We start from the raw sequence: 26,514 nt of genomic DNA, 5'->3' as shown, positions 1-26,514 counted from the left end.
TCTCATTCCATAACCAAGTACAATAACATACATAATATGGTGTCCTGCACATCTATAGCCATCTCAAGTACTTGCACTTGGGTTCCAACTTCTTCCATTCCCTAATCTTCAGCTGTCAAATCCTTCCCTGACTTTGCTTCTTTCCCCCATGATTTTAAAATTAATGTAATTAGGTGGCATGGGCTGAAAGGGCACTGTTACCATGATGTATGTCCAAATTTAAAATTTCTTTTGCACCATATTGTTCCTAATCTACCTCTGGCTAATTAAGTTTTGTACAATGACATACCTGTGAGGAGGCTTGGGACATTTCACAAGTCAACAATTGTACAAATTGGAACTGCATTGTAATTTATTATCACCAATTGGACTCCAAAAATGTGAAATGTTACTTCATTCTATAATAATGAACACTTGCTAACATAAATTACTATTTTCCCCTCATTACACCAATCAGAAGCAGATTTCCAAGTCACCATGTTAACCATGAAATAGGATCTTTAACTTTCACTTTAGCAAAATGCACTGGATTTAAAAATTCAATGGCCAGCATGCCCATTAGAATCACATCCTTATGAAGGAAACAAAAAATGAAAACAGCTTCACTCTTACCGACCATGACTTCAAGCCAGTTGAGCTTTTGCAACCGATTACAAATGTTAACAGTCTAGACTTGCAAAAGAATGTTAATAGCAAGCAAAGTAGTAAAGCTGACAGTTTTATCCTCTGAATTAACCCTAAACATTTTGCTCTACACAACCTGGTTAAATTTAGTAAAGATAAGGCAGCATAGTTAATGCAACGCTACTACAGCGCCAGGTTGTAAGTTCATTGGTCCATTTGCGAGGCATATGGGCCAGAGAGGCCTTTTACCATCCTGTATGTCTAAATTAAAAGCTGCAACATTTCTAATATGCACAGAGCAAGTCTCGAGTAGAGTTTCCAGACAAGTCTGACACCATGTATGAATTTTTAAGCTAGAAATCCACCTTTTCCATCTACACAGTGCATCAAACTATTTTCACTGTAGTCACTACAGCAGCCATCTTGGTAGGAAAGGAGCACAAAATCATTTACATTTAGGCATGTTCCATATATGGGTATGTAAACATATAGCAGTAATTATGGCCACCTAATATGTCCACCTGCTCAGTTGGCTCTGGATATTTAAGTAGGATGCCTGGAAATTTCAGAAACTTAAAACTCAAAAACAATGGTTTACAAACTCACCATTACACATTCCCTGCCATGCAAATTCAAATGAGAGTAGACAACATAACTTGAGAAATTGCACTGAAGTTATTACTTTCAAAGTAAGAATCTACTTTATTGTTATTACCAAATTCCACTGCCATCCTTCAGAATATTTTTTTTTCCAAAACAAAAATACAAGCTCCAAATGCCAGTGCTACATTACTGGCACAATTCCTTTTCTTTGATGGGATTTGAAGTGAAAAGGATTTTAAATTTGTTCAGAGTTAAAGAATATCAACAGTTTAATGTTTTGTCCCCACTTATCCATTAAAAAAGATGGATCTTGCCTGGTCAATTCCTTCACTGAAGTTCCATTCATTACTGAAGTTGTCCAACTCTGTAAAATAATACTTAGTTATTAGAATCAGTAGAATTGTTCTGGGATATGCCATAATATACAGATATGTACATAGCTCTCAATGCATGTGGAATCATACCCTCCCATACCTGTGGTCCTTTGCATCTCTTTCTTTTAACATTTCCACTGCTGAAATTCCAGGGGACCAAGATGGCCAACTCAACCCAAAGAAAAAATATTTTTTAATGAACGTTTTACAATAATGTTAAGATCAAAGAACTACAAATGCTGGGAATCCAAAGTAACTCTTATTTCTTACAAACAGATGCTGTTTGTCCTGCTAATAAATTCAGCTTTTTTTCTTGTTCAAATCTGCAAGAAGTCTCAATGTGCAATCTGTTAAATTCAAAACATTTATTTGGTCAGTTATTACAAGCAGGTTCAATATTAGTGAGCCATATATTTTTGATGCTCTTTGACTTAGCAGAAAATTTACAAAATAAACATGGAGTCAAAAATTAAATACATGGCAAACTCCTTCCATTGATTTGGGCATCTTCCTGTGGTTGGATTTTGCCTGATGTGCCTTGATGGCTCTCACTTGAACCATTGGAGCTGTAAGAGGAGATGCCTGATTCCTGTTTACCAGCCAATCCACTGGTTCTCAGTAAATCATAAATTAAAGTGCAATCATTTCCTGAAACAAAAAGATCAAAGAAATATAATTTGGTATATTAAGAGTACAGCTTTTGATTAATCAATAACAATTACAATTAACTCTTTCACGGAACCAAATCGTTCAAAATTTCACAAATCAAGCTGCCTATTTTTGGTGGCAGATTGAGAAGAAAAGTTAATTATTTTTCTGACTCTTCCTATTTTTAAATTATAATGATTACATTGATTAAAGCTTCAATCTGCTCCATTTTGAGGGGGGGGGGGGGGAATACTCAATTTCCTCAAGTGCACCCTTCTTAGCATTGTAGTTTCACCAAGTTGTTCATTTATACTAACCAAATCATACCTGGGGCTGCTCCCAGCATCTCCTTTGACATTTGACTGCTGTGAAATTTAGGATTATGATGGCATGTAATTCTGCGGCACATAAGCTTCGTCACACGCCGTCATCCTGAAATGCTCTCTTCATTAAAACTAGATCATTCTTACTTATGTATGGCTGCTATTGTCTACATACTATATCCACCAGCAAATATATACAACTCCACCCTTTCCTCCTCAATCTCTGCACTGCAGAACAAGATTAATACAAATCACAAAGGCACAAATAAAATCTTTCGAGATTAAAAGTATTCAGGGAAAAGGTAAGAGATAATCACTGCTCATGACAGAACCATGAATTCAATTAAAGTAGAACTACTGTATGTTTTGGCGTACGTTGAGACTCGAAAGCTTCAAAAATCTCTCCAAAAAAAGTGGGGGGGTTGACATATGCCAGATATACTTCTGACACCTGAAATTCAACTCGTAAAACCACTGGATGCCTATTTCATGTACAAGTCGACCCTTGGTTAAAAAAAACCTACAAATTTTCATTGAAAATTTTATTGAAGAACACATTTAGAATCCTTCAAAATCCTAACATTGTGTGAGATAAAGATCACAGCAAGTACATCCATACTCTCACTGTTTAAACAGTCATCATATCTGACGAGGCAGCTTCGTCATCAGTGTTCCACAATAAATCATCTTCCAAACCATCTATTGCACAAGAGATACGGCACTTTTTAAACAATTTTATTACCGTCTCCACCTTCACTTTATCCCATACTTTGAGCACAAAGTCACACAGCACGTCAAGTGACGCAGCGCGCATTCCCCCACCTTTTGTAAACTTTTTTTTGTCATTCATGTATTCCAATCTTCACGTACAAGAAGTTGCAATAGAGATGTCAAACCACCCAGGAGAACCGCCAAGCAAGTATTTTTTAGTGCTAATCTGCTTTTAGTGTTCTCAGTTAAATAGCTACGAAGCATATCCCAGATTAGCAAACTCTGTTCCTTGCATAATCCACCTGTTCCACGCATTGTCTATCCATAGTTTTACATCATTTTCATTCATCCATCCTTTTCCATGAAAATGTACAAAAATACCTGCTGGGAATTTTATTTTAGGTTTAAGTTTGCGCTTGAAGATTATCATGGGTCTTAAATTCATCCTGTCAGCCACGCATCATAACACCACTGTAAACCCGGTCCTTTAATGGCCTGTACATCTGGTTTGCACAGTTTTCACACCTATACATTCCAATATTCTATTGCCTATCATGTCAAAATTCATGGGGGTTCATCCAGGTTTTCAATATTTGCCAGTGCAAACTTGTGTTTCTGCCGGTAACGTATAATAAACTGGTGAAAACTTACAACTTTATGATCAAGATCTTTAGGTAGTTTCTGAGCAATTTTTGTTTTTGTTGTAATACCAGATTTTTCTTGTTCATGAAATGGTCGCACCAGCCTATTGTAGCATCAAATTCTTTACTGCATTCTGGCTGTGACTTTTCCCACTACAGTGCAAATGCTCTTTATTTTATTGCGCGTGACTACGAGCAATCTTGCCTCTGTTCATGTACCCATGCTGCGACAGGATTTTCTAATTCGGGCCAACAAAGGAGTCCTCTTCTCATCGAACACTGCCTTTTTGGTATTTTTCTTTAGTGTCTTGTTTCTTTCTCCAATCTCTTACCAACTTCTCATTTACATCAAATGTCCTTGCAGCAGCAGAGTTGTTTCTACTACTTTTAACTTAAAACTCACTTCATACTTGTCAATTTGCTGGAGCCTCCTCGGTAACAGCCAACACCCAACAGCTCAGTCAACACTATTTTTTAGGGGTCAACATATGCCTGATATACAATAAAACCATTAAATTGAGGCTGAAGAGAGGGGGTCGACTTATAGACCAAAATATACAGTATGTTAAAATAGTCACATTTTAAAATGTGGGATCAAACAGTTTGCAAACAAACAGCAATCTCAATTTCAGTGCGATACAAAATTAATAGATGAAATTTAGATCAACTGTATAACTAAACCAGTACAGATTTTGATAGCAAACATTCAACTATACAAATATTCAAAAATCATGAGGTAATAATGTTTTCTGTAGATTGAGAAAAGTTCATCTCGACTTCTAAATAGAAGTTGCCAAGTTCAATCAAAGTAATAGGGATTCAAGACAAATCTCAAAAGTAAAGATCTATAGCTAATTATGCATGGACGTAAGTTAATTAATAAGCATCGAACAGAGATTGAATCCTAATGTTCACATTGATGCCCATTAAAAGAAAATTATTTCAAAGAATTTCTCACCTGACATTACAGAATAGGATGAGGTTCTGGACTGCAATGAGAGTAGATTGATCATTCTGCCCCGTTATTAAGTGTCTGTCGACCACCACATGAACGGCATCTGGTTCACTAGCTAAAACAAAAGAGGATAATGAGACTTAAAAGTTTAACCAAAACATCCAAACAGCAGATGCTCAAAAGAGATGGAGACTACTGTCCTGACCCAAAGATTGGGATTCTGCAATTTCTATAATCACAAATTTCATACTCGTCCTTTTGAAGTTTTGAAATGAAAGTATACATCAATATCAGATGCAAAGACCCCACTAACCAACAGGATAACATTTTCCAGACCATTATGGACCTCTTCAGGTTATCTCCCCTTTAAACCAGATAGTTCCCCAATCTCCATTTGTATCTCATCACTAAAATTCACAAACAGAACTTCCCTGGATAACTCATTGTTTCTGCCCAACCAAACTGGCCTCCTTAAGCCTCAACGCCATCTTGCACATGTCCAGTCCCTTCCCATCTACATCCAAAACACAACTTATGTTTGTGATCTCTGAGGAATTGCAATTCTCCAGCCCCCACTACCTCATCTTTACATGGATCTGCAGTCCCTTTATGCATTCATTCTCCATCAGGAAGGCCTCAGGACCATTTGCATTCTTCTTGAATGCAAAAATCAAGTCCAAGTTCCTCAGTGGCTCATTATTTATTTGGGATTCCACCATCAACAGTGTTTCTGTTTCTCTTTGTTACCAATATCAGTCAGTTGTTTATTTCCTTATTTTGCTTCTGCCTACTCCCAAAGGGCACACCTTTGTTCTATGGTATAGGCCTACAAAGAACATCTAGCACAATGCAGAAGATTGCCAAGACACCCAGATAATCTAAGATTTCATTTCCAGTGGCCATTTTCCATTTCTTCTGATGATTAACTTTTGCTATGATCATTAACACCAGTTTGCAAAATCTAGACTTTTGTCATATGGTGACTCAGTGTAATATTCATCCAAAGGGAAACTAAGATACTTTAAAAAAAAAATTATTTCAAAAATCTATTAAATGTGAAGGAAGCCTCTTGATGCAACCATATACCTACATATGGAGCAAAGCGGACACCTCCCTTTCAGACAGACTAAGCACTTTCTAGGCACAGCCTGATGAGAAGAACAGGATGTTGCCAAAGAAAACTCCACGTCCCCCTGAAGAACTGGCGGCTAGCCATGGGGAGGAGAACCCTATCCAAGATGAGCCCACACAAGGCAGAAAACATACCTAGTTGGGTACTGAAGGTCTGCACAGACCAATTGACAGAGCTCTTTGTAGACATCTTCCAACACCTCACTGCAGCAATCCTTCGTTCGAGCAGGATTCAAGACAGCCACCATCATCCCAGTACCGAAGGACCTCCACCATTATGAAATACTTCAAGCATCTTGTGATGAATCACTTCAACGTACACCTCCCAGAGACACTGGATCCATTTCAATTTTCCAATAGAAGAAACTGTCCCACAGACTTTGCTATAGTCTTGTTGCTTCACTCCGTCCTGACCCACCTCATACACCAGGCTGCTGTTCATTGACTTCAACTTGGCGTTTAATACTATCGTTCCCCAGAGACTGGTGGAGAGGTTGTCCTCACTGAGACTCAACGCCCCTCTCTATCCTGGACTTCCTAAGGGAAATACCAGTCTGTCCAAGTCAGAAGCAGAATATCGAGCACCGTCACGCTGAGCAATGGTGCACCACAGGGCTGTGCGTTCAGCCCACTCCTGTTCACACAACTGACTCATGACTGCATCACCAGATCCAGCTCCAACAGGGTCACCAAGTTTGCAGATTATACAACAGTAGTTGGTCTCATCAGCAACAATGAGTCACACTACAGAGAAGAAGTGGAAAATCTCGTGAAATGGTGTGAGAATAACAACCAGTGTGTCAACGTGGACAAGACGGAGGGGATGATCATGACAATTTTTTTTAAATTTTTTTTATTTTTCACACTATGAACCATATTAATCAAAATACACACAAACATTTGCCTCTTGAATATACAGAGTGTCATTTTTCTCCCTTCTTCCCCCCTCCCCTCCCTCCCTCCCTCCCACCCCCTCCAAACCCATTAAACGTTCAACATATACAATACAATAAACCCATTAAACAATGTCATCACACAATGAAAATAAACAAGAAAATTGTGTCATCTACTTTTATGCACTGGGTCAGTTAATTTCATCTTCTCATTCTGTCATTTTAGGGGGGTGGAGGACCGCGGTAGGCCCTCTCTGTTGTGTTCCATGTACGGTTCCCAAATTTGTTCAAATAATGTGACTTTATTTTTTAAATTATATGTTATTTTTTCCAATGGAATACATTTATTCATTTCTATGTACCATTGCTGTACTCGCAGGCTCTCTTCTGATTTCCAAGTTGACATTATACATTTTTTTTGCGACAGCTAAGGCTATCATAATAAATCTTTTTTGCTCTTCATCTAGTTTAAGGCCTAATTCTTTACTTCTTATATTACTTATAAGAAAAATCTCTGGATTTTTTGGTATGTGGCTTTTAGTAATTTTATTTAATATCTGATTTAGATCTTCCCAAATTTTTTCACTTTCTCAAATGCCCAAATTGCATGTACTGTTGTTCCCATTTCCTTCTTACAGCGAAAACATCTATCTGATACTGTTAGATCCCATTTATTTAACTTTTGGGGCGTGTTATATAGCTTGTGTAACCAATTATATTGTATCATGTGTAACCTCGTATTTATTATATTTCTCTTAGTTCCGGAGCATAACTTTTCCCATATTTCATTTTTTATCTTTATGTTTAGATCTTTTTTCCCCACTTGTGTTTGGGTTTACAGCTTTTTTCATCATTTTCTTTCTCTTGAAACTTAAATTACATATTTGTTATAAATCTTTTAATTATCATTGAGTCTGTAATCACATATTCAAAGCTGCTTCCTTCTAGTAATCTCAGTCTGCTTCCCAATTTGTCCTTTAAGTAGGTTTTCAGTTGGTGGTATGCAAACATTGTACCATGAGTTATTCCATATTTGGACTTCATTTGTTCAAATGATAATAAATTATTTCCCAAAAAACAATTTTCTATTCTTTTAATTATTTTCTATTCTTTTAATTATTTTTCTCTCCCATTCTCTAAAGGGATTAGTTGATTTTGTGTCAATAATAATTTTGGTAGTTGGTAATTTGTTTTTTTCCTTTCTACGTGAATCTTTTTCCAAATGTTGAGCAGATGGTGCAGTACTGGTGAACTTCTATATTGCACCAGTGTTTCATCCCACTTATAAAGTATATGTTCTGGTACCTTCTCCCATATTTTATCTAGCTCTGTCTTGGTCCAATCTGGTTTTTCCCTTGTTTGATAAAAATCTGATAGATATCTTAATTGTGCTGCTCTATAATAATTTTTAAAGTTTGGTAACTGCAAACCACCTTGTTTGTATCATTCTGTTAATTTATCTAGCGCTATCCTCGGTTCCCCCCCACCCCCCCCCCCCCTTTCCATAAGAATTTCCTTATTATTTTCCTTAGCTCATTGAAGAATTTCTCTGTTAAGGGAATTGGTAATGATTGAAATAGGTATTGTATCCTTGGGAAGATATTCATTTTAATGCAATTTACCCTTCCTATCAGTGTTAGTGGTAAATCTTTCCAATGTTCTAAGTCATCTTGTAATTTCTTCATTAATGGCTGATAATTTAATTTGTATAGATGGCCTAGATTATTAACTAGTCTAATACCTAGGTATCAGATTGCTTGTGTTTATGGTGATTCTTTTCTAAACTGTGTAATCCGCATTATTCATTGGCATCACTTCACTTTTATTTGCGTTAATCTTGTACCCCAATATTTCTCCATATTCCTTCAATTTCTTATGTAATTCTTTTATTGATAATTCTGGTTCTGTTAAGTATCTGCAAATAGACTGATTTTATAATCCTTCTCTTTTATTTTTATCCCTTTAATTTTATTTTCTGTTCTTATCAGTTCTGCCAATTGTTCTATTGCTAAAGCAAACAGTGAGGGAGATAGTGGACATCCCTGCCTAGCTGACCTGCTTAATTTAAATTGGTTCGATATATATCCATTTACTGTCACCTTCGCCATTGGTCCCTTATATAATGCTTTAATCCAATTAATACATTTCTCAGGAAGGTTGAACCTCTATAATACTTTGAATAAATAATTCCATTCTACCCAGTCAAAGGCTTTCTCTATGTCTAAAGCAACAGCCACTGTTGGGATGATCATGACTTCAGGAAGACCAAGAATGACCACCCTCCACAACATATCAACAACTCTGTAGTACAGAGAGCACTAAGTTCCTTGGAGTTCACTTAACTAGTGATCTATAGTGGTCAGTTAACATCTCCTCAATTGTCAGGAAGGTGCAACAGTGACTGCACTTCCTGAGAAGACTGAAGCGGACAAGGCCATCATTATGTCAACCTACAATAGGAGCTCTATCGAGAACATCCTGGCCAACTACATCATAGTGTGGTATGGATGCGGCAGAAAAATGGATTGGAGGTCAATCCACAGGACCATAAGAGTGGCAGAGAGAATCACTGGAATCTCCTTTTCTCCCATCGGCGTGATCTACTGGGATTGTTGTCCGAAGAGGGCAGGCAAAATCATTGAGGACCCCTTCCACCCCTCACACAGCATCTTTCAGCTACTCCCATCAGGGAAGAGATACAGAAGTATCTGAACCAGCTGAAGAACAGCTTCTTCCCATGGGCAGTGAGAATGCTGAAAGATCAGGAATTCACACTAAACATTTGAGACTCTCATTTGTACAAAATAATATTTACTTACTTTGATGCTTGTCCTGCATATGTATTATTTGGCTGTACGTGTGTTATATCTCATTGTGTGTCTGCATGTTTTTGCACCGAGGACCACAGAACACTGTTTGGTCGGGTTGTACATGTACAATCAGAAGACAATAAATGTAACTTGACTTACCGCTGAATGTGGCTCTGGAGTCTTTCACAAAATCCTCCAAAATGACTGGAAGGCTTGCAAAATCTTTTCTCCTCACTAGCTCAAAGACAGAGGGCTGCAAAAAGAATTGATCAATTGTATGTACACTTTAAATGTAAAAGCTCATCTTTGATCCAATCATTTTTGGACCTGGAAGGTGTTATTCGAGCATTTATATCAGTAAACTAAATTGTTCCTGCAAGATGTGACCAAAATGAAATACAACTTAAAAGACGAACAAAATTTTTGGATTTTCAAAAGAATATTCTCTGCTATAATGTTTGCAATGAAAATGAGATCAGCAAATACATGATAAAAATGAGCCTTTTTAAGATACTCACTGATATTATTACAAGAGAAAATACTGCCAATAACTTTCAGAGGAAAGAGAAGTGCAAAAGAAAAAAAAAACATTTACAGACAGGTCTCCCGTTCACTCCTTCTCAGTGTTTCTATCCGCAATTAAAATAGTATAATTGACCATATTCTTTGGCTAAAGCTTGGTACGTTTTTTTTAAAATTTATTCTAGAGATAATGAAGTCAGACTATGTATGAATGAAGCCAGTAAGAAGGTTCACAATTTATGATTTATGGACTCCATGCTAAAATATACCATTCATTCCAAATACAAAACCCAACATGAAAAAAGAAAATGGAATCCTTGAAATGACAGCCACATGGCTAGAAATTGAAAAATGTTTATAATATTTAAAAATGTTACTCTGCACACAAGGCAGAAGATAAAACCATCCTTCTCGCCTTAATATTTAAGGAAATTAAGGAATAAGGGAAGATGCAGAAAAACAGCTGTATAGTTTTTTTTAAAATCAGCCAAGAATAGTAGAGCAGTTTTGAAGCAAGAAATTGTCTTTTCCTGCTCTTACTTCTTGTCAGTTGGTCATGTTCTGAAGATAAATTTCCCTACAATTCTGAATGAGAAACATTACAATAATACATATGAAGATTCTAGTTTGTTATGCAAAGAATGGGCAAACTGGTCACTTACTCCAGTCATGCTGTAGCCCTGAAACGTCCATGCTTTTTCCTGGCTGGTAGCACAGCACAAAGCAGCAACTCCATGTCCCACCACACAAATTGGCTCTGCAATTTGACAGAGAAAAAAAATGTGATTATCTACAGCCCAGATTGGTAGGCAAGAATGGACAACTTTTGTGGCAGACCAACAAGGTAGCAACTGGCAGATGATATGATAGTGATGCGAGAAGCTGCAAATCAATCCAAACATGCCTTAATTCGGCAGTTCAATATCTAAAAAGGCCAAACGTGGTGCCGTTTTAAACAAATGCAAAATATTAAAACTTAATTCTGTTCCCTCTCCACCTCAAACCCTCAGTTTTTGGAAAATGTATTTGAGTAATAAAATCTTTCCAATAAAAATTCATCGTCAAGAGCAAAATTACAAGAGTATTCCTTCCCAATCCAAATGTTGGCTAGTTCATAGGTCCATTTAATCGATTTAAAAAGTGTTCAGTTTAGGGCTCATTGATTATTGGAAACAACAACTCTTCCTTCTAAATTCTTCAGGATTTTAAAGGTCTCTCTCATGTATTCTTTAACCCACCTGTTTTTTTTTTAATTTTTTTTTTATTTTTCACACTGTGAACCATATCAATCAAAATACATACAAACATTTCCCTCTTAAATATACACAGTGGCATTTTCTCCCCTTTTTTCCCCCTTCCTTCCCTCCCCACTTCCCACCCCCCTCCAAACCCATTTAAATTTCAACATATACAATACAATAAAACCATTAAACAATGTCATCACACAATGAAAATAAACAAGACAATTGCATCATCTACTTTTACACACTGGGTCAAGTCATTTTGTCTTCTTATCATTTTATCATTTTAGGGGGTGGAAGTCCGAGGCTAGCCCTCGCTGTGTGTTCCATGTACGGTCCCCAAATTTGTTAAAATAATGTGACTTTATTTTTTAAATTATATGTTATTTTTCCAATGGAATACATTTATTCATTTCTATGTACCATTGCTGTACTCGCAGGCTCCCTTCCGATTTCCAAGTTGACATTATACATTTTTTTGCTACAGTTAAGGCTATCTTAATAAGTCTTTTTTGCACTTCATCCAGTTTGAGGCCTAATTCTTTACTTCTTATATTACTTAGAAGAAAGATCTCTGGATTTTTTGGTATGTTATTTTTTGTGATTTTATTTAATATCTGATTTAAATCTTCCCAAAACTTTTTCACTTTCTCACATGCCCAAATTGCAAATACTGTTGTTCTCATTTCTTTCTTACAGCGAAAAAATCTATCAAATAATGTTGGATCCCATTTTTTAAAAACTTTTGGGGCGAGATATATAGCCTGTATAACCAATTATACTGTATCATGCATAACCTTGTGTTTATTATATTCTTCACATTTCCAGAGCATAACTTTTCCCATATTTCATTTTTTATCCTCTTCTTGAAGGAAATAGAACTACTGTATATATTCATGTAAAAGTCAAGTTTTTTTGGACCAATCTTTTTGTGTCAAATTGTGGGGGGGGGGGGGTAAGCCAGGGTGTTGGCCTTTAGATGGGTCATACTTTTGACTGTAGTAAGTAGCTGCGTTGTTCAAGATGTCAGAAGCTCAGAGGGCCAGGATCGGGTGTTAAATCCACATTCATGGCATTGGTCAGATCAAGGATCTGTGGTCAGAACATTGGGAGCTCCAGTGGGCCGCACCAGGGTAAGAATCCATGGTTGGGGTGTCAAGAGCTTGGATGGACAGACGGTCGGAACCAAAAATGGTGGTGCGGGGGGGGGGGGGGGAGGGCGAGTCAACTTTTACATGGCTCTTACAGAAAACACGATTTTGGGGCCAAAAAAAAGGGGGGGGGGAATCAACTATTAAATGAGTATATATGGTAGTTCAAGTTGAATTTATCAAAGATTTCTTGAAAGGCCATGAAGTACAACTAGTAGCATTTCAGCTCAAAAAGACAACTCAGCACCACGTTCTCAAAAGTAAAACACAAAAGTCTGCTGACGCAATAATTGAAATAAACACACAATGCTGGAGAAACTCAGCATGTCAAACAGTGGTACTTTATATAGCAAGATAAAGATACATAACCAACATTTCAGGCTTGAGCCCATCAAGGTAAAAAGTAGGCAGATGCCTGAATGAAATGGTGCGGGGAGGGGCATGGGCAAAAGCACAGGCCCACAGGCAGGAGGTAATTAGGTGGATAAGGAAAGGAAGGCACATCAGCAAACAGCAGGAAGGGGGGATGGTTCTGTGAGTGGAGAGAAGAGATTGAGTGTTGGAAGGAAGAAGACAGAGGCATAGGGAAAAGAGGGAGAATGGGGAGTGGTCTAGCAGAAACCATATGGCATTAACATCGGCTTCTCTAGTTTCTACTAGACCACTCCCCTTCCTACTTCTTTCCTCCTGCTCTCCACCCTATTCCCTCCCTATTCACGGAGCTATCCCCCCTCCCTTGTTCAATGGTGTGCCCTCTTTCCCTTATCCACCTATTACCTCCTGCCTATGGGACTGTGCTCTTCCCCCTGTCCCTCCCACACCTCCCTCTCCCTAATTTTATTCAGGCACCTACCTACATTTTGCTCATATCTTGATGAAGGGTTCAACCATGAAACATAGGTTATGTGTCTTTACCTTTGCTACATAAAGTACATTGTTTGACTTGCTGAGTTTCTCCAGCATGGTATTTTTACCACCTTAAAGGCCATTAGTCTCTGGCAACATCCATGCATCCTGGAAAAAAAAGCACTGGATATTTCCTCAAACTTCCATTACGAGTTATTATTATTTGAACACCTTACTCACTTTTCTCAGCACAGAAATTCTGAAGAATCTTGGCCAGATATCCACTGGTTGCAAGGTCCAGCATAGCACCAGGACAATTTGGAATCAAGATAGCATTGTATCTCGTACCTTTAGGCAAAAAAATGTCAATTAGAAACAAATTATCAAAAAATGTAATGTGCCGTTACAGTTTTTTTTAAATTAAGTAGATTAATACCCCACTGTACTCTTTATTAACATTAGCGAGAGTGATTCACTGTTGAACAAAGAAATTCCTGAAGCCAAAAGGACATTTGCAATCTCTCAAGTTAGGCCTCTTACTATCCTCACGACATCTTTTCGCTAATGCATGACAGATTTCTATCCACAACCCTTTTCTGTTATACTGTACTCTCTTTTGTTCTCATGTTTGATTGTCTTTGGCCTCCAATCAGTGGCTCTGCTCAATTACTACCAATTACATTGCTTCTAGAACTTGTAAAATCACAATACTTAGAAAAACATACAACCTTGAAGTGAACTAAGGAAATTTCTCAGTTTTCATCTGGAACAATCTATTGTGTTAAATCACTTACTGTAATTAAAAACAAATGGAGAGTTAATTACATTGCTTCTTGCAACCTCACTGCCCCACCTAATCTTTAAATAATTAAGCAACATTTTAAAACTCAAAATACAAGCAGAAATAATGACAACCACCTGCAGAATAATTATTCATTTGTTTCCTACTATATGATAAATTTATTAAATACAGTAAAACCCCTGGTATCCGGCACCTATGGGAATTGATAAATGCCGGTTAAGTGAATTTTCTGGTTGCTTGAGATTGTATGTTGTGCAATTGGCAAACTAACAACATTGCACACCAATTTAAAACTTGTATTTTTTACCTATTTATTTTCCACAATTTTTTTTTGCTGGTTGCTCAAGGATGCTGATTGCTTGAATTCTGGATAACAGGGGTTTCACTATGGTTGAGAACCCTACCATCAATCGACTCCAACTTAGCTGGATTGGCATATGGCTTCATGCGAAAATCATTTATCCAGCGAATATTATTCTCATCCAGTTCCACAAATTCTATTGGCTTCCCCTAATGCAAGCACAATCAATTAAAACTTTCAGATAAATGGGTATCTCTTAGCTTGGGGCAAGCAAAATTATACTACAGGTGCCTAACCCTTTATCTGGAATTCCAAACACCAGCAACCTCCAAAAATTAGCACCATTTTTGGTAATGAAAATGCCTGACGCCTCACTCGTAACCCCCAACGTCCATCCTACCCAGCTATCAGTCGGTTGCCCTCCTGCCCCTGCCTCCACCCACCCCCCGTTGGTCGCCTCCCGATGCCCTCCCCATCTAACTCCTGATGCGGCAGCAGGAATGCAGTGCTGCTGAGCCAGTTCACTCCCGGCGGCGGCTGGCGATGGCTCAATGGGGGATCAATGGCCGTCTTCATTACCCATAATCCCCCAGACAGCTGTAACCCCTCTGCCAGTCCCAGGGTGGTTCCAGCTGCATGAGGATTATGAGTAAGGAAGACCGCCATTGCTCCCACATTGAGCCTGCTGCTCTCCCACCGAAGGTAAGAGAAACAGGGATGTGAACAAGTTTTATTTTGAAGTTTTACTTTAAAATAAAATGCTGGTGATATTATGGTCTTTATTTATCTAAGTTCATTTAACATCCCGTGCCCCTGTTTTGTGTGATTTTGAAACATCACATTTGCTTAAAGCAACCACCAATTTTAAGATGATTCCAAAATCTGGAAGATTCCCATCAATGGTAAGTGTCTGGTCCCAATGATCCTGGATAAAAGGTTAGGCACCTGTACCACTAACTTTGAAGAAAGTGCCAGTGTTGATGATAATATGCAACTGCGTTCCAAACAGTGAGGAAGAAGATGCACTGACGTACAAGGGTGGGTGCTTAGAATATAGTTGCATCATCTTAGGATCTGTGAACAGGAAATATGCATCCGACACAAGATATTTGTTATTAAAAATGGTTGAAATTCTCTACAATGATGCCTGGCCAAATTATCTGGGGTTATATACTTTAGCACACAGCAAAACAACTTTAAATCATTTTTTTTACTTAACATTTTGTTTACCACATCTGACTGCAATTAGAAAGGAGAAGTTGAAGAACATTGCATTTCTCTGCTATCACAACAGGCACACTTTATAACAAAATGACAATGCCTCTGGAATTCATTTACATATGACACTTCTTTTGAAATGTATAGAGCCTGTATTTAAATCTCTTTTTGTCCTTGCCCAAGGAGCTCAAGATGAAAATAAAGGTACAGTACTACATTGCCACCAATTACAGGAGACTATATTGGTCATAAGGCAAGATGACAACATCATGGAAACTATTCACTACAGCAGTGTTAGTGAAATGTTTTGCTGTAAAATGTGATAACAGAAAAAGATGCAATTATCATGAATCCTCTGTGGCCTTCACTGATTCAATAAATATAGAATCAATCTGATTGGACAGTTCATATATGCAAAATATAAATATTACAAATACATTACAAAAATAAGCATCTCAGTAAAACGAGTGTTTCCAAGCAACTTACCCCCGGAGTGGCAATCTGCAGGTTAAAAGCTGTGCTACATAGCATAAAAGAATGATGAAATGATTGTGCAGACACTCCTGTAGGGTGGGACAAGTGGACAGGGGTTGGAAGAGACAGGAAAAAAAGTCAGCTCAGAACAATGCTTTGCTGCAATTTTCTCCAATCAATATACACAAGTAGATATCACTATGTTTTATTTTCATCATTCAGCACTTTGAAAATTATATCTGCTGCTTTATTCAAAAGAGGAAATGATGTTTTCAATATTATTTACTTCCAGATATTGCAGAGTTAATTATAATGAAAGAATTTCATCACCTGAGACCTCTTACAAGATGTGGCAGGACACACTGTCAATTTTCAGAAGGTCCAAGAGGCAGTGTCAATCTTAGAAGCAAATGATTTTAAGGCTTTCACATATGTTTGAGGAAAAAAAAAACATCTCCCTGTGCATGATATACATACCATGTCAGTCTCAGACACATAAAAACATAAATAACTAAGTACTGTTAATGAATCTTATTTGTAAATAGCAACTTTTTAAAATCTAAATATGCTCACACCTTTTTGAGCTTCAGCCCATTTTAAAATTAAAATTATTTTCTGAAGTTATCAGGTGGAGAGTTTAAAAGCAAGCAGACAATAAACCTACACAATTAGTGCTCAAAAACCCTGCCTCCAGAACAGATCATTTTATTTCATCCAAGGCACAGTTAACATTCTCACATCAAACAAGAATTTCTTTCAGTGTAGAGACACTGAGGCACCTCTCATCAATGAAGAGTCATCGAGGCGACTCTCTTTTGCTTCTCTTTCGCTGACTGTAAGAGGTGCTTCAGACAATTTCTGCCGATGGCAAATTTCTGTTAATATTGCACTGACTTTATTACCTGACAATAAATTGAATCTTGAATTCGTTGCCACATGCAGCTGTGGAGGCAGGATCATTGGGGGAATTTAAAGGGGAAATTGATGTCTCTAATTAGTCAGGGTACCATGGGATATGGAGACAAAGCCAAAACTTGGAACTAAATGCGAGAACAGTTTAGCTCAGTGAGGTTTCATGGAGCAGACTCAATGGGCCAAATGGCCTGCTTCTGTTCTTTTTTCTTGTGATCTACCTCAATATAGTTTGGAGGCAGAGCACAATTATTCCTTCATGTTTCAAGTATCTCACACAAGCTGAATTAGGACACACCACAACAAAGTTAAAGAGCTCAGAAATAACTCCTTCTGCCCACCAGGTCTACTAAACCCCATTTGCCAGTGACTATTGGCAAGACCAATGATACTATTGGATGGTGTTACAGAGTCCAGAAGACCCTGAAAACCAGCAGCAGTAGATATGCACCACAACACAAAGGGGTATTAAACAAAAGTAGTTTGTAATTCTATTTGAACAAGAAAACAGAATTAAACTTTAACTTATTACTTAACCTACCTAACCTACTTAATCCCCCCCTCTAATACTAAGCACAGATATGTGTAATGTGCATTTAAGATTAGAAAAGTTCTTTGGATCACAGTTCAATCTCACTGGTTGCAGGCAATTCTTGTACTGTGCACAGAAATTAGCATTAATAAAGTTCACCAGTCTTTGCTGCTTAACAGGCAAATGGTTATCACTCAGGAGGGTTCTTGTTGGTCTTTAGAGAGAGATTCCTTTTTGTTCCAGGACATCGGCACCTGATTCCTGTTTAATCAGTCTTGCTGATGACACTTGCCCCCTTCAGGGTTCTCCAGATGATCCTCCTTCTTTCAGGTCACCTTCCAGACAGCCAGCCCTCTCCTTTAACCAGGCAGTCTTCCAAAGGTTTACCAGCTTTGTCCTTCTGAAACTGATTTCCTTTCTCTCTGTTTCACACCCTCCCTCTCTGAGAGCAAAACTGTCTGCCTGCAAAAATCACATGCACTCCCAGGCAACTTTGTTGTGCTTTTTGCAAAAAGCACTCTGCAAAAGTCCTGCAAATATTCTGTGTTTTAAAATGTTTTGTGTGCAACCTGCTCTAACTATTCCTCCTGTGAGAGATGGGAAAACTGATCTAAAATTATGAACATGAAGGAAACTAAAATTCATACATCAGTTAATGGCTGTAACCAGTACAAACAGGATGAGCTTGGGGGTTAGGATGCAGGAAAGCAGAGTCAGCACGATTAACATAAGAATCTTCTAGTCTTTGTGACAAGACCATAAGACTAAGATAAGGAGTGGTAAGGAACAATAGAATGTAGGAAGTTGAGGTAGTCTGGATCAGATAAGGGTCTCCTAGCCCTGGACAGAAGTACCAAGTCCTACATATCTAATTAGCTAACCATACACAGATTTATACATATGAAATTAGCCAACCCTAGATAGAATGAGTCAACTCTGCATATCAAGAGACTGTAGCCCCGAGAATCAGGAAGGTGTGAATAAGGACAATAACATGAAGGGACACCGACAGGATACCCCCCCTGGTTCTCCAAGTATACTGAAATTGCACGTAGGCAGGCAGGATTGCCTAATGCCAAACCTCTCCAGCAGGAGGCAGAAGAATGTAAGGGGGAGGGTATTCCTATACTGAAATCAACTGTATAAAAGTTGGGTGAGCCCCAGTGTATGTGTGTATTCGAAGGGTAAGGGGAAGCACCCAACTTTGCATTGTTGTAAAATAAATGTTCTTTGTTCTCAATTTTTGTTTCGAGCAATTTCTTTAAAGGTACTTCTATTTCTAACACTCCCAACCCCCCTCTTGTCACATGAGCTGCACACCATGATATGTCGACACTGCCACCCTGTGACCATCAGTAGAATGAGTTGGTCGACCCATTGCAACTTGGTAATTTGGTGGGTTACAAAATATAAACAGTGAAAAGAGCCGCCACAGTCCGACAAGCCCTTTTCTGCACCGTTTGTGTGTGTCTGTAATCCATCCACCGCATCCCCACTTTGACAGCCCGACCGAAGTGATTCAGCGGATATTCTGAAGCCGGTTCCTCTCCGGCTCGGGCCTCTAGCTCGCGGGGAAGCCCTCCGAGTTCCACCCACCTCCAGCGGCTGCGCTCAGCACCATCAGGCAGCTGGGCTTGGAAGACATTTGCCCCGAGACTCCGCGACCACGACACGACCCGACCCGAACCTGTAACGGAACGTCTGCTCGCAGCCCTTCCACTCCCCGGACCCTCCGCGCAGAGTCCCTATTGGCTCGCAACATCCCCTCACAGTTCCCCTTCCCCCGGAAACTGTGTGCCAAGCCTCATTCATTGCATTCTTTCGTCGTTCGTGGCTGCATCTGTGGCTTCACATAAATCAGTTATGTATATTTTGTGTGTGTTCTTGATATTTCAACGGTTCTAAGATGATCTACAAGTTTCCTCTTGGGCTCTCAGTTTGGGACTTCAGGTCAACAGTGGCTGGGCTCCAGTGCAGTACAATAGGTCACGCAGCATCCATAGAAAGCACGAAGTAGTCGACATTTCGGGCCGCAGCTCTCCAGAAGGAGGGATGAGGATACTTGTGGTCTCTTGAAGGAGGGATGGGGAAACGTGCCTTCCTGAAGAGGGAGGGATGGGGAGCCTGAGCAAGCAGGAACTAATTCCTTGTGTCGATGTCACTCCTGTCATTAGTCTGGAGAGGATAGGCATGATTAATATGGAAAAATCTCATGTCCTTTGTGTTACCAAAAAGGATCCCAAGAGTACAGAATGTAGAAAAGAGTTTCTCTGAATTATGGAACAGGCACCAACTAGCCATAGTCCTTGAAGATGATGCTGATCTATGGGGTCTAGGGGCCAGGCTGGCAAGGGTTAACTCGACAAATTGGAACTTTTACCCAGAGCATGCTGTGGTAATGTCGTTTTCAGTTGTTGTCTGAACAGTACTGTGAGAGATAAGTAAAACTGATATAAAAATATGAAAGATGAGGAAACTAGTATGGATATATGTGTAATAAATAAGGCCAGTATGAATAGGATAAGAATAGATAATAGAATGTAGGAAGTAAAGTTAGTCTGAATAAGATAAGGGTCTTCCAGCCTTTTAGACAGAATCAGCAAGTTCGCCAGTATAAGATAAGGATAGATAATCGAATGTAGAATAAGATAAGGGTCTTCTAGCCTTAGACAGAATTAGCAAGTTCTGCATATAGGTTGTAGCCCTGAGAGTCGGGAAGGTGTGAATTAGAACAAAGGCAGGTTTGTGAATAAGGGCAATAAGGACAATGACATGATGGGACACCGACAGGATACCCCCCCAAGTTCACAGAAACAGCACGTAGGCAGACAGGATTGCCTAATGCCAAAGTCATCCAGGAGGCAGAAGAATGTAAGGGGGAGGGTATTTCTATACTGAAATCAACTGTATAAAAGTTGGGTGAGCCCCAGTGTATGTGTGTATTCCCAGGGTAAGGGGAAGCACCCAACTTTGCATTGTTGTACAATAAATGTTCTTTGTTCTCAATTTTTGTCTTGAGCAATTTCCGTGAAGGTACTTCTGTTTCTCACAGTACTGTCCCAATACAGTAATGTATCAAGGTTTACATGTATTTAATAAACTGGATACACAGATGCAGGAATGTGAGCAACAACCAACCTGCCAAAGGAACTCAGCGGGTGGAGCAGCATCTGGGGGAGAAAAAGACTGGTCAGTGTTTTCTGGTTCTGGTCTGAAACATCGACCATTCTTTTTTCTCCCCCAGATGCTGCTCCACCCACTGAGTTCCTTCAGTGTATTGTTTGCATCTAACAAAATTCAAATCACTGTTGCCAGTGGAGCATTTTTGTGGTAGATTTAACAAAAAGATATACTTCATTTAATCAATTTATTTCAATGCTTTTAGAAACTTAGAGTTGGAGAAGGTAAACTGAGCTGCAGCCACAGCTCCTCAGTACCCAATATCTAGAAAGAAAATCAAGTGCTTATATTTATGTGGGACTTTTCAAGGCAATGTATAATTTGCAACTCGTCAGTTATGTTAATATCTACTTACAAGGACTGCCTAAAGAAATCTCTTGGTGCCTGCCACATTGACCACCGCCAGTGGGCTGATAACGCCTCAAACCGTGCATCTTGGCGCCTCACAGTTTGGCGGGCAGCAACCTCCTTTGAAGAAGACCGCAGAGCCCACCTCACTGACAAAAGGCAAAGGAGGAAAAACCCAACACCCAACCCCAACCAACCAATTTTCCCCTGCAACCGCTGCAATCGTGTCTGCCTGTCCCGCATCGGACTTGTCAGCCACAAACGAGCCTGCAGCTGACGTGGACTTTTTACCCCCTCCATAAATCTTCGTCCGCGAAGCCAAGCCAAAGAAGACTTATTACTGTAGTGTAAGAAAACACATCTAGATTATGGACATCATGATTGCAGGAAACAATGAAATCAATCTAGCAAATAATCAGTGTTTGATGCTTTTTTACCTTGGGGAGAACCATCCACCAGCACTCTAGTTACATTGTCTACTTTGGGGGGGGGGGGGAAAACTTTTTTACATTTACCCGAGTTCATTTTATTTAATGCATAGTTCTTCCAGCAATCAAGAACCTGCATAGTAATGCACCCAGATGTCACGTTACATAATATCTGCAAATGCCCCAAGTTGATAAAAATTCCACAGCATTTTGATTCTAGGCTGAGATTTACCACGGAGGCAAGATTGACACCTTGGCTGTGATTTTTGATTGTGTGATATATTATTGCTTAGGCATTGTTTATACAAATATGAGCATGCATGCACTTGCATATATGACCCATATTTAGTCCAAATAGTCTGTCTGATACAAACTTTGAGTTTTTTTTTAAATCTAACTTGCCTGGACTCCTTTGGAAAACATCCAAATTATTGTCCTCAAAATATGGTAACGTTTCACATTCCAAATATTAACTGATTAAAGAAATCTCTCCCGAGTCTGGTTTTCCATCCATTTGTAATTATCATAAATAGGTGCTCTCAATCCAAGTGTTTTCCCAAATAGAATTATTCTCATTTCATCATGTTCAAATTTTAAATTTTACTATTTGGTATTTAATATAAATAATCTACTTTTACTGTTACATTTTGATAAACTAGTGAACCGCCTTTCATGAGTAGAAATGGAATTGATTATCTCTAAAAACCCATCTATGTTGGCAATTTCAGGTTCATTTTTACCCCTTTCCTTTTCTAAATTGACGCATAATCCAATAATGAGAAATAGGATGAGAATATTTAGGAATTTTTTGGTCATAATAGTTTTTCCCAGTCCTATTGTAGATAACCATCTTTTACAACCTTCTTTGTTAGATTCAGGTTTTAAGGTATCAAAAGTTATAAAGATCTTTTTATTTCAAAAGAATTTTGCTTCTTTTGAACAATTGAAAGGCAAATTTAAACTTTTTTTTAAGCTATTTACAAGTTAGGGATTTTAATTTCAGAAAAAATATTCTTGATTTACTTTTTAATTTGTAGTTCTCCCAGCCTGGATTAATATCAATTATTTATAATCATTTATTAGATTTAAGAACTGCCTCAGTGACTGGGATTAAGAATGATTGGGAGCATGATTTGAATATATCATTTTCAGACCAAGATTGGATTTTCACACTTAACTTGATTAATGACTCCTCATTTTGTATTTAAAGTGGTGCATAGAATACACGTTAAATTATCTCATTTTTATGCAGATTTCAATCCACTCTGCGATAAGTGTAAAATCTTTGAAGGTTCATTGATTCATATGTTCTGGGAGTGCCCTAATTTAGAAAAGGTTTGGAAAGATATTTCTCAAACTTTATCAATGATTTCAAAGATCAAATTAGATCCATGCCCTCTCATTGGTTTGTTTGTTTTTTTCTCGAGAAGAGGATATATTCCTGACTTCAACCCAAGAAAGAATTTTAGCTTTTACCTCATTGATAGCTAGATGAGCAATTTTAATGACTCTTCACCTACTCATGCCCAGTGATTGCATGTTGTAATGTCCAATTTAAACTTGGGGAAAATATAAAAGATACATATTAAAGATATAAAGTTTCAATTTGATAAGATGTGGGTCCCATTCATTATTGGAAGATTTAAAAAGTCTGGATGCTCCACTCTCTGTCTGGTATCTGAAGGCCACTATTCAATCCATATCTTTACAATTCTACAAGTTTAACCTTGGTTAGAGGGAGGGGTTCAATTTGTCAGAGGATTTTTGTTTTCATTTTTCTTTTTCCCTTTTCTGTTTTAAAAGATTAATTAGTTAAACATGGGTTTAAATATGGTTTATCATGGATCATATCATTTAATTAAGATAGAATTTACACTTTGTTTATATAAAAGGATTATTTAATTTTGTCTTATCTATTTTTTTATCCAAAATTATACTGGGATATTTTATGAGAAAGGGATAAACTGTTAAATTCCATACTAATAGAATTTGAAGTCTTAAATAAACAAGTCAAATAAACAATTATAGATAGGTTTATATGTTTATTATGTGATATGTATATGATAGGACTTATGTTTGTTATTATTAGTTGACTCTGTTGGATTTTTATATTAAACTCAATAAAATATATTTTAAAAAGAAGCATTCTCAGCTCTACCATTTTAGGACTATTTCCTCTTGCACTCCACACATCCATCATTCACATCCTCATCACCTATGATCTAAATAATAAACCTTTTAAACCTTTCCAAAGGCTATAATTCTCAGCCTTTTTAATTGAGTTGCCTCAATGTACACGAGACTGATAAATATTCAGTTGGAAAAAAAATAAATTAGATGCCACGCTTTATTTACAAAAACAAGATTGTAGAGGAGGATGGGCATATTAACACAGTAAATAAAGGGATCGTTGTCACAGATTCAATGTGCAACACAGAGTGTGATAACTTGGTGACTGTTTCAAAGCCTTGGCCCTAAAAGTGCTGCAGAATCTTTTGCCATGTGAGATATGCCTAACAAGAATCCAAGGTTGAGGCATTGCATCGGGTCATGCTGCAACAGAAGGCACCTCTTCAACTGCTTACTTCCAGCGGCCACCAACCTTGCCCTTGCCCGCACCCTTCTTGCTGCTGTGAATCACAAACAGGAAACATAGTCAACCTCTTCCTCAGTCCTCGATCTTCAGCCCCTCTGTAAAATTAACCAAGTTCAAACAAACAAAGAATCCCACTGTTTTTTTCTTTTTGTGAGTGGAAGATATGGAGTTGAAGATTCTGTTTCTATATTTCTGCCCAATAAGAATAACATAATTGGAAATGGCAATCCAGTTCCTGTTTCTTTTTCATGATCTTGCCTGCACTCAAGTGATCCTGAAGAAAAGATCAGCCTTATTCCTAAGACTCTTTATGGCCCATGATATCTGCAGAGCTTTTCATGAATAGGGAACATTTATTCTGTTTGCTTTTTTTTAAAGCTGTTTTTTTTTTAAAGCTGATACACAGTTGATTCCCCATAAAGTGTTGACAGAGAAACCCAAAGTCGTTCTTTATTTGGAAGATGGAACATCTAGTTGGCTCAAGGAGAATTGAGAAGTTTTTTTTTAATTTTTGAGATACAGCATGGTAACAACTGCCCAATACCAATTAACCCACCATCCCCTTTTATCTTTGGAATGTGGGATGAAACAGGAGCACTCAGAGGAAACCCACATAGACAACAAAAACTCCTTACAGTTGGCACCAGATTTGAACCCGGGTTACTGGTGCTGGAATAGATTGCACTAACCACTACATGAACTGTGCTGCCCATATTCCAGATTGAAAGCTTCCATCAAATACCATCATGATGTCAACTGGGAAGATATTAGACTTTTGACAATGATGAAGTCTTGGGATCATCCCTTAATTGTTGTACAATTTGGACTGCAGGAAAACTCTGTTAATCTGGTACTCTTGTGACTTGATGATGCCAGTTCAGCAGATTTTTTTGGACTGTGTGGATTGTTATTCCTATTAATACACCATGACATTTCTATTCATTTTTTTCTTTTAAATGTTCCTACCGTAGGATAACAAAATTTCCAGTGTATCTGACATATTTCAAGAGGAAAACAAAATCCCAGCAATTGTCTAGGAAGTGTGGGCTACAGACTCAAGGAGGCAGGAACCAGAACCAGGTGAGAACCAAGGCTCATGTGACTTTAAAGGCAGTGCTGGAGTTGGGCCCATGTGTGTGTAAGAGTGTGCAGGAATTAGCCCCTGGCGAGCCACTGCAAGGTAGTTTATAGAAGTTTTACTGTTTCACAAAATGTGAGTTTTGTTAGAACGGCCATTCATTACACATAAGAGTCAAATGGAATGAAGATCAGGGAGATCATTTTTACCCCAATTATTAAACCAGTCAAAGTAATGGAGGTGGTGATTTCTTCAAATCTAGATGCTGCCAGTTTAAATTTAGCCAAATCTGAAGGATTTGGACAAATTCTACAACTGGATGTTCCTGCTGTGCTTGTACATGTGACTGAGTACATAGGATTGCTCAGAAAGTAAAGCTGTTGTCCCAACAGGCAAGTACATGTTCTGGTGTACCAGGAGCTGTGATGCAAGCGACGTGATGAGGACTTGATCCTACAGTCACCAAATTAAGTTTTATAATGGGTGGCATTGATACTGATACATGGGGGAAATGTGAAGGGATGACTAAAATATACCAGGGCTAAAAGGAAATAATTCATGACACCAAAGACTACTTTCCTATTTCTTTAACTTTAAAAGATTAAGAGGTTGTCAAATTTTAAATGATTAACATGAAGTTTGACTGGTAAGAGAGAGAAAAACTAGTTCTTACAGAATGTGATTCAGAAATAGTGACAAAATTAAAGTTATAAAGTTAAGGTGTAAATTCAGCAAAAAAACTCTTCCCAAAATTGATTGATTGATTTTGTTAGGGAACAATATTAGGATTTGCAGAACTATAGGCCTGCAAGATCCAAGTTCAGATGAACCATTATATATCTACGCTCTTTTATATTTGATCTTTTTTTGGCCAAGGAATTTGTGTGGATTTTCTAGAAAACAACCAAGCAGTGGTTTAAAGAAGATTTCAGCTCACTTGTAATATTGAAAAGCATTCAAAAGTCAGATCTGAGGAAAATAAATTCAGGTCATGCAACCTTACATTGGACTTACCTGCATAATCTCATTCTATACAATTGCAAGTTGTATATTAACAAAATGCATGCTGCACTTTGTGCTTAAATCAGAAAAGCCAATGTGCCAGGCTTTGAACTTAAGTAAACAGCCATGCTTCACTTACCAATAAAGAGTCGTGGCAGTCTTTAATGCAG

General features: G+C 38.1%; 3 protein-coding genes across 5 annotated transcripts in view; 1 reads left to right on the top strand and 2 right to left on the bottom strand.

Annotated features, from left to right (window-relative positions):
* LOC138743403 (uncharacterized) overlaps nucleotides 1-16,172 on the top strand; it is a 60,163-nt gene extending 43,991 nt beyond the window's left edge. The window contains exon 15 of the transcript XR_011344859.1: nucleotides 15,978-16,172. The gene's annotated coding sequence lies outside the window, so the exon portion shown is untranslated. The remainder of the gene's footprint in view (nucleotides 1-15,977) is intronic.
* Nucleotides 1,952-19,455, bottom strand: gatd1 (glutamine amidotransferase class 1 domain containing 1). 3 transcript variants are annotated; one of them, XM_069898769.1, is made up of 8 exons: nucleotides 19,309-19,455; nucleotides 16,281-16,357; nucleotides 14,680-14,785; nucleotides 13,714-13,821; nucleotides 10,898-10,992; nucleotides 9,873-9,966; nucleotides 4,883-4,994; nucleotides 1,952-2,249 (listed from the first exon to the last, which is right to left on the bottom strand). In XM_069898769.1, the coding sequence occupies exons 1-8, from the start codon at nucleotides 19,355-19,357 to the stop codon at nucleotides 2,243-2,245; spliced, it is 648 nt and encodes a 215-aa protein (XP_069754870.1). In that variant the 5' UTR covers nucleotides 19,358-19,455; the 3' UTR covers nucleotides 1,952-2,242. The 3 variants fall into 3 exon arrangements, with proteins under 3 accessions (XP_069754870.1, XP_069754884.1, XP_069754876.1); XM_069898783.1 differs by having other exon boundaries at nucleotides 19,400-19,453; XM_069898775.1 differs by lacking the exon at nucleotides 19,309-19,455 and adding an exon at nucleotides 19,170-19,299.
* A 4,542-nt stretch (nucleotides 19,456-23,997) lies between these two features.
* The window catches only part of tnnt3a (troponin T type 3a (skeletal, fast)), a 29,078-nt gene continuing 26,561 nt past the window's right edge, over nucleotides 23,998-26,514 (bottom strand). The window contains exon 16 of the mRNA XM_069922305.1: nucleotides 23,998-24,298. Coding sequence (XP_069778406.1) covers nucleotides 24,129-24,298 — 170 coding nt within the window. The 3' untranslated portion in view covers nucleotides 23,998-24,128. The remainder of the gene's footprint in view (nucleotides 24,299-26,514) is intronic.

This window comes from Narcine bancroftii, chromosome 1 (assembly GCF_036971445.1).
Source record: "Narcine bancroftii isolate sNarBan1 chromosome 1, sNarBan1.hap1, whole genome shotgun sequence".
In the NCBI taxonomy this organism is placed as follows: Eukaryota; Metazoa; Chordata; class Chondrichthyes; order Torpediniformes; family Narcinidae; genus Narcine; species Narcine bancroftii.
The sequence above is the reverse complement of the archived record's forward strand: the minus strand, read 5'-3'. Positions and strand labels throughout refer to the sequence as shown.